We start from the raw sequence: 8,376 nt of genomic DNA on the forward strand, positions 1-8,376 counted from the left end.
ATGGGTTGTAGGAAGAGCATTAGTGGGTGACTGGTGTGAGACCAGTGCAGGTCCTTACATTTAGTCTGGACTAATATTGGCTGTGAGAAGGATCCCAGTCAAGTCCACAGCAGAAAGTTCTGGGGTTGGCTGGGCAAGTAATAGTCTCCAGGACTCTCTAAGCAACAGTCTGTAACAATGAGAGTAAAGACAAAACAGCAGCAGAGGGAGCAATCCTTAATAGTAAATACAGTACTGGCAGCAAACTGGGATTTTTTGGACCTGCTGGTTTCCCACAGGCAGGATTCAGTGATACTTCTACTAAATGGGCAACATAAAATAGATTGCTAGAACTCTGGCCAAAAGGCAGTGAAGGAACAGAACATGAGGATCAGCAGCAATCGTGAAGGGTTAAACACGAGCGATGGGAAATATATACGGAATATACATGCGTTATTATTTAAACATATTCCTGCCCTTGGGGAATCAGGGAAGAATTAAGAACAGCGTGTGCCAGTGGAAGGCTGTGGGTGTGGAAGCCTTTAGCACCGTTACTATGACAACAACACACAGGTAAAGGTGGAGTGTTTGTGGCTGAACAGAATGTGTGGTATTGTAACAATGTGACCCACTAACCTGTATCCTCTTGTACCCGCTCAGCACTTCATTCACTCACACGTCTCATGACTTCCCCCGGCACAAATAATAAGTGTTTCTCAATGAGACGTCATTTGCTTTCTCAGCATTAAAGGGACAAGGTTGTCCTTTCAGCTCTATAACAGGAATGATCCAGACCTTCAGAGTTGCCCCCAGCAGCTCCCCATCTTGGATCTTGTTAGTCCAATGTTTGTGAGTCAGTGGCACTGCACATGCTCAGTGGGCTCTGGAAGAAGCTTAGGGGTCGGGGGAAATCATCAAGCAGAAAATGAAGTCACGTCTATAATAGAAGCAGATGCTATAGGGCTGATTATGAATCAATTCTGATACAGCCTGCACTTGTTTTTATGCCGCCATGTAATGTGAATCTGAATCAGCCTTGTATTGTGAATGTAATATTATGTATATACTGTATATTGTGAGTCTGTGACAGAAGTCCAGAGCATGTGATGGGAATCAGCAGAAAAGAACATGGGGGGCTACTGGGGGTGTGTAAATCTTCACTGCTAAATAGCTGAGGGGCCTTGGGCTGGTACAGAAGCACAAAACCTAGCGTATCCCCCAAACACTGTTGTGGGAACACACCCACTTTACTTACCTTTGAGCGGAACGTGGGGTGAACAAAATAAAGTGCTTTCAGATTCTTCTTCTACCTGCAGGGAGACACATCTGCAATTCACTAAAGCTCTGCTGCCACCTGCAGGTTACAACTGGTAATACAAATGGTTTGTCACACTAGGAGATGTCACCGCATTTCAAACGATGAACCTTTGATGGAAGGTATGATTGGAGGTGATGGGAGTTATGATGGGAGATATGATGGGAGGTATGATGGGAGTTATGATGGGAGGTGTGATGAAAGGTATGATGGGAGGTGTGATAGAAGGTATGATGAAAGGTGTGATAGAAGGTATGATGGGAGGTGTGATGAAAGGTATGATAGAAGGTATGATAGAAGGTATGATGGAAGGTATGAGGGAAGGTGTGATGGGAGGTGTGATGGAAGGTGTGATGGGAGGTATGATGGAAGGTGTGATGGGAGGTGTGATGGAAGGTGTGATGGGAGGTATGATGGGAGGTGATGGGAGTTATGATGGGAGGTATAATGGGAGGTATGATGGAAGGTATGATGGGAGGTATGATGGAAGGTATGATGGGAGGTGTGATAGAAGGTATGATGGGAGGTGTGATGGGAGGTGTGATGGAAGGTGTGATGGAAGGTGTGATGGGAGGTATGATGGGAGGTGATGGGAGGTATGATGGGAGGTATAATGGGAGGTATGATGGAAGGTATGATGGGAGGTATGATGGAAGGTATGATGGGAGGTATGATGGAAGGTATGATGGGAGGTGTGATAGAAGGTATGATGGGAGGTGTGATGGGAGGTATGATGGAAGGTGTGATGGGAGATGTGATGGAAGGTATGATAGAAGGTATGATGGGAGGTATGATGGGAGGTATGAGGGAAGGTATGATGGGAGGTATGATAGAAGGTATGATGGAAGGTGTGATGGGAGGTGTGATGGAAGGTGTGATGGGAGGTATGATGGGAGGTGATGGGAGTTATGATGGGAGGTATAATGGGAGGTATGATGGGAGGTATGATGGGAGGTATGATCGAAGGTATGATGGGAGGTGTGATGGGAGGTATGATCGAAGGTATGATGGGAGGTATGATGAAAGGTGTGATAGAAGGTATGATGGGAGGTATGATGGAAGGTATGATAGAAGGTATGATAGAAGGTATGATGGAAGGTATGAGGGAAGGTATGATGGGAGGTATGATAGAAGGTATGATGGGAGGTATGATGGAAGGTGTGATGGGAGGTGTGATGGAAGGTGTGATGGGAGGTATGATGGGAGGTGATGGGAGTTATGATGGGAGGTATAATGGGAGGTATGATGGAAGGTATGATGGGAGGTATGATGGAAGGTATGATGGGAGGTGTGATAGAAGGTATGATGGGAGGTGTGATGGGAGGTGTGATGGAAGGTGTGATGGAAGGTGTGATGGGAGGTATGATGGGAGGTGATGGGAGGTATGATGGAAGGTATGATGGGAGGTATGATAGAAGGTATGATGGGAGGTATGATGGAAGGTATGATGGGAGGTATGATAGAAGGTATGATGGGAGGTATGATGGGAGGTATGATGGAAGGTGTGATGGGAGGTATGATGGGAGATGTGATGGAAGGTATGATGGAAGGTATGATGGAAGGTGTGATGGAAGGTATGATGGGAGGTATGATAGAAGGTATGATGGGAGGTATAATGGAAGGTATGATGGGAGGTATGATAGAAGGTATGATGGGAGGTATGATGGGAGGTGTGATCGGAGGTATGATGGGAGGTTTGATGAAAGGTATGATAGAAGGTATGATGGGAGGTGTGATGGAAGGTATGATGGGAGGTATGATAGAAGGTATGATGGGAGGTATGATGGAAGGTGTGATGGGAGGTGTGATGAAAGGTGTGATAGAAGGTATGATGAAAGGTGTGATGGAAGGTATGATGGGAGGTATGATGGAAGGTATGATGGGAGGTATGATGGAAGGTATGATGGGAGGTATGATAGAAGGTATGATGGGAGGTATGATAGAAGGTATGATGGGAGGTATGATGGAAGGTGTGATGGGAGGTATGATGGAAGGTATGATGGGAGATGTGATGGAAGGTATGATGGAAGGTATGATGGAAGGTGTGATGGGAGGTATGATGGAAGGTATAATGGGAGATGTGATGGAAGGTATGATGGAAGGTGTGATGGAAGGTAAGATGGGAGGTATGATAGAAGGTATGATGGGAGGTATAATGGAAGGTATGATGGGAGGTATGATAGAAGGTATGATGGAAGGTATGATGGGAGGTGTGATGGGAGGTATGATGGGAGGTATGATGGAAGGTGTGATGGGAGGTATGATGGAAGGTATGATGGGAGATGTGATGGAAGGTATGATGGAAGGTATGATGGAAGGTGTGATGGGAGGTATGATGGAAGGTATAATGGGAGATGTGATGGAAGGTATGATGGAAGGTGTGATGGAAGGTGTGATGGAAGGTATGATGGGAGGTATGATAGAAGGTATGATGGGAGGTATAATGGAAGGTATGATGGGAGGTATGATAGAAGGTATGATGGAAGGTATGATGGGAGGTGTGATGGGAGGTATGATGGGAGGTATGATGGAAGGTATGATGGGAGGTATGATAGAAGGTATGATGGGAGATGCGATGGAAGGTATGATGGAAGGTGTGAAGGAAGGTATGATGGGAAGTATGATAGAAGGTATGATGGGAGGTATGATAGAAGGTATGATGGGAGGTATGATAGAAGGTATGATGGGAGGTATGATGGAAGGTATGATGGGAGGTGTGATGGGAGGTATGATGGAAGGTGTGATGGGAGGTATGATGGGAGGTGTGATGAAAGGTATGATAGAAGGTATGATGGGAGGTGTGATGGAAGATATGATGGGAGGTATGATGGGAGGTATGATGGGAGGTATGATGGAAGGTGTGATGGGAGGTATGATGGGAGGTGTGATGGGAGGTGTAATGGGAGGTATGATGGGAGGTATGATGGAAGGTATGATGGGAGGTATGATGGAAGGTAAGTTGGGAGGTGTGATGGAAGGTATGATGGGAGGTATGATAGAAGGTATGATGGGAGGTATGATGGAAGGTGTGATGGGAGGTGTGATGGGAGGTATGATGGGACGTATGATGGGAGGTATGATGGAAGGTATGATGGGAGGTATGATGGAAGGTATGATGGGAGGTATGATGGAAGGTGTGATAGAAGGTATGATGAAAGGTGTGATGGAAGGTATGATGGAAGGTATGATGGGAGGTATGATGGAAGGTATGATGGGAGGTATGATGGAAGGTATGATGGGAGGTATGATAGAAGGTATGATGGGAGGTATGATAGAAGGTATGATGGAAGGTGTGATGGGAGGTATGATGGAAGGTGTGATGGGAGGTATGATGGGAGGTGTGATGAAACGTATGATAGAAGGTATGATGGGAGGTATGATGGAAGGTATGATGGGAGGTGTGATGAAAGGTATGATAGAAGGTATGATGGGAGGTATGATGGAAGGTATGATGGGAGGTATGATGGAAGGTATGATGGGAGGTATGATGGAAGGTATGATGGGAGGTGTGATGGGAGGTATGATGGGAGGTATGATGGGAGGTATGATGGAAGGTGTGATGGGAGGTATGATGGGAGATGTGATGGAAGGTATGATGGAAGGTGTGATGGGAGGTATGATGGGAGGTGTGATGAAAGGTATGATAGAAGGTATGATAGAAGGTATGATGGAAGGTATGATGGGAGGTATGATGGGAGGTATGATGGCAGGTATGATGGGAGGTATGATGGGAGGTATGATGGAAGGTATGATGGACTTCTCTTTCTTGCTGCCAGATTACCTATAACTCTGTAAGTGCTGCAGTCAGCAGGTATTGATAGAAAAGTTTACATTCTCGTCAAATCGATTTCTGAGCACTTACTTGACATCGATGATGTAGTATATATTTTTGAGGAAATTCCGAGTGTGGATGGTTGTGCTCCCCGGTGAGAGTGTGGAAGTATAGCAGCACGGAGTCTTTGGCTGTAACATGGTCCATCATATGGATAAAGTACAGGAGAGCCTGGGAGGAAACATGTGATGAACAAATATGTGGCATTACTTATAGGGAGTTTTATAAGGCTCCCTACTGAAAGGAGAAGATCAATGATGCAAGCAACATGGCAGCTTCCTGGAAAGCCATCCTGAAAGTGACAAGATCCAGAGATACACACAGCTTTGTTTCTGAGCAAAATGTCATAACTACATGAATAAATGCTGACATGTTTATACTGGAAACATTTCCCAGTAAGGCAATTAAAGGGAAAACCGAAGCAAGAATAAATAATTGCCATGGATTGATTCTGATTTAAAATTATTATAGTTTAAAGGGGTTGTTCACCATCCAACTTTTCCAGTTCATCACGCTTTTTCCAGTTCAGTTGGTTTCAGATATTTTACTATAAATAAATAAAAGACTTTTTTCAATTACTTTCCATTTTTTATTTTTTACCGTTTTTTCAAAATCTAAGTGTAAAGTTGTATGTCGGTGTCTCTGGTGTTTGAGTCTGAAGCTCAGTAATTCAGGGGCAGACTCTGAACTGTTACAATTTTACAACATTGAGTTGGTCCATTTCTCAGTAGGATCTATGGGGAATATAAGTGTAACTATTGTATCAATTCTAACAGTTGCCTTTAATGTCACTCAGGGATTCTGCTCAGCAGGGACAAACACAACAAATGTATCAACTAAATGTATCAATTTAGAACAGTTTACAGGGTCAGCGACTCCACTCCCAGAGCTGCTTTAGAAAGTGAAATATTACACTTTACACTTCAATATTAGAAAAACAAATTGAAAATAGAAAGTCGTTGGAAAAAGACTGGTTCTGGGGAACTGTCTGAAATCAACTGAACTGAAAAAAGTGTTGGAAGGTGAACATCTTTCTGCTGTTTGTCTGCCAGTCTGATGTTTAAAGGGGGTGTAAAAGCAAATAAATAAAATCCCATTTTTACTTTATTTAATGAAAAAGAAACCTATCTCCAATATACTTTAATTAAAAAATGTGCACAGTTTTTTCTATATGAAACCTGACTGTATGCAGTGAAATTAGAAATCCGACCTCGCACTCTCCTTTCCGGGTCGTGGGTGGGTGTGGGGTGCTCTCCCCGCCCGCAACCCTCCAAATGCCGGCTTCCAACTTCCGGTTTGAGTTTTTATAGACAAGCAGCTCTCGCCCCGCCCCTTTTGTGAGGTCATCGGCGGGGCTGGTTTGTGCGGGTCTATAAAAGAGACACAGAAGTCGGTCTCGGGTGGGAGCGGGTGGTGGGAGGGGAAAGCCCAACATAACTAACGGGGACTGGCTGTCTATCGATTTTCTATGTGGAGGAACTCACCAGACTGGTACAAGGCTTTGAGTGCGGCTATATCAGAGAGGTCTTCTGTCCAGCGGTTGTAACTGCAAGAGACATCAGGTTAGCATGAAGGAAAGGCAAGAGACTATCACTGGGCACTGCCGGGGGGGAACAAATATGTCACATAATCACCCCAAGATCAACAAAACAAGTGTCCCTGTGGAATGGTCTAGGTGGGTCAGAGCCTGAGAATCCCATGAGGAAAGAGTCACCAGTCGATGCCACTGCAATGGGCAATTCAAGGGAAGTTGGGATAATGTCATGGGACAATAAAATGTTTTTTTCAAAACACATCAGTTAATAGTGCTGCTCCAGCAGAATTCTGCACTGAAATCCATTCTCAAAAGAGCAAACAGATCTTTTTTTTAATTTAATTTTGAAATCTGACTTGAGGCTCGACATATTTTCAGTTTCCCAGCTGCCCCCAGTCATGTGACTTGTGCTCTGATAAACTTCAGTCACTCTTTACTGCTGTACTGCAAATTGGAGTGATATCACCGCCCTCCCTTTCCCCCCCCCCAGCAGCCAAACAACAGGACAATGGGAAGGTAACCAGATAGCAGCTCCCTAACACAAGATAACAGCTGCCTGGTAGATCTAAGAACAGCGCTCAATAGTAAAATCCAGGTCCCACTGAGACACATTCAGTTACATTGAGTTGGAGAAACAACAGCCTGCCAGAAAGCAGTTCCATCCTAAAGTGCTGGCTCTTTCTGAAAGCACATGACCAGGCAAAATGACCTGAGTCAATTTTATATTGTACAGTGAATTATTTGCAGTGTAAACAGTGTCATTTACAAATAAAAACAAAATCATGATAGAATCCCTTTGCTAAAAGCTTTTGATTGTAGCTGTGAGCTGTGCAGAGATATACAGATAAGAGCCAGTGATGGGGAGCAAGTTGTTAGAGCTGTGGGATGTGGGTGCTGTGTAGCTAACGACATGCACCAGTATTTATTATAGACTGAAATACCACCATGAAGCAGGAAAAGACCGAGTAGACAGGATATTCATGGCTTTTGTGTATTATATATTAATAATGGTAAGTGCAGATGAGCGCTAGTCTTTATCCATTTCATTTGTCAACTCTAGAGCATCCCATCAGGGCCCCGATATAGTTCACTCTATAACATCTTCCCATTAGAGAACCAAGATAAAGTATTTACTCACCTTCCTGAACCCCCGGTTTCTCACTGACACAGATTTGACGATCTGGCACCAAAGGTTCCCCATCAGAATTGTCAATGTCCTGGGGCAGGAGAACAATAGACCCCCCACTCTTCTTCTGGAGACCGTGGAAAGTAGAGGGGTAACAAGCGTCTCTGTATGTTCCCTGCAAGGAGACAGGAGGAATTAGTACAGTGTAACGTTAGGCCCCGGACATAATCTGCCTAATTGCCTAGACTTTGTGCAAGTCCTCTTGGTGTAATGTTCCCCCACAACATGTCCTGGTCCCCCAACCACATCAAAATCCAGGGGGTGGGGACAACTCCTATTGGGGCTAAAAATGTAAAGGACGTTCTGAGTCAGCTCTTTAGAGGCACCTGAAGCTACATTATAAATACAACAATACATTATTCTTGTGTGTCACATTTTTCTTTCCTGTTAGTTCTTTCAATAAAATTTCTTAGTTCTTGCATAAAAGTCTGTAGCCTTATATTGTCTCAGAATTCTTATTACCTCCTTATAATTATATTATCCCTTATAATACACAAGTGATACTCAGAGTCAGGGCCGGCCTTAGGCCA

The 8,376-nt window shown here is 44.2% G+C and overlaps 1 protein-coding gene across 1 annotated transcript; it reads right to left on the minus strand.

The window, feature by feature from the left end:
* Positions 1-260: 260 nt before the first annotated feature.
* LOC121399791 (ganglioside-induced differentiation-associated protein 2-like) lies at positions 261-8,090 on the minus strand. The gene is made up of 3 exons (XM_041581399.1): positions 7,799-8,090; positions 5,157-5,297; positions 261-1,289 (listed from the first exon to the last, which is right to left on the minus strand). The coding sequence occupies exons 1-3, from the start codon at positions 7,859-7,861 to the stop codon at positions 1,227-1,229; spliced, it is 267 nt and encodes an 88-aa protein (XP_041437333.1). The 5' UTR covers positions 7,862-8,090; the 3' UTR covers positions 261-1,226.
* Between the last annotated feature and the right edge of the window lie 286 nt (positions 8,091-8,376).

This window comes from Xenopus laevis, chromosome 2L (genome assembly GCF_017654675.1).
Source record: "Xenopus laevis strain J_2021 chromosome 2L, Xenopus_laevis_v10.1, whole genome shotgun sequence".
NCBI classification, from domain to species: Eukaryota; Metazoa; Chordata; class Amphibia; order Anura; family Pipidae; genus Xenopus; species Xenopus laevis.

What these genes read in the sequence shown, in the direction of transcription:
- LOC121399791 (XM_041581399.1), bottom strand. Translation starts at nt 7,861, where the DNA reads ATGGGGAACCTTTGGTGCCAGATCGTCAAATCTGTGTCAGTGAGAAAC. An exon ending in GAAACCGGGGGTTCAGGAAG is followed by an intron (nt 5,298 to 7,798) that starts GTGAGTAAATAC and finishes GTTTCCTCCCAG; the next exon opens with GCTCTCCTGTACTTTATCCA. An exon ending in TACTACATCATCGATGTCAA is followed by an intron (nt 1,290 to 5,156) that starts GTAAGTGCTCAG and finishes GTCTCCCTGCAG; the next exon opens with GTAGAAGAAGAATCTGAAAG.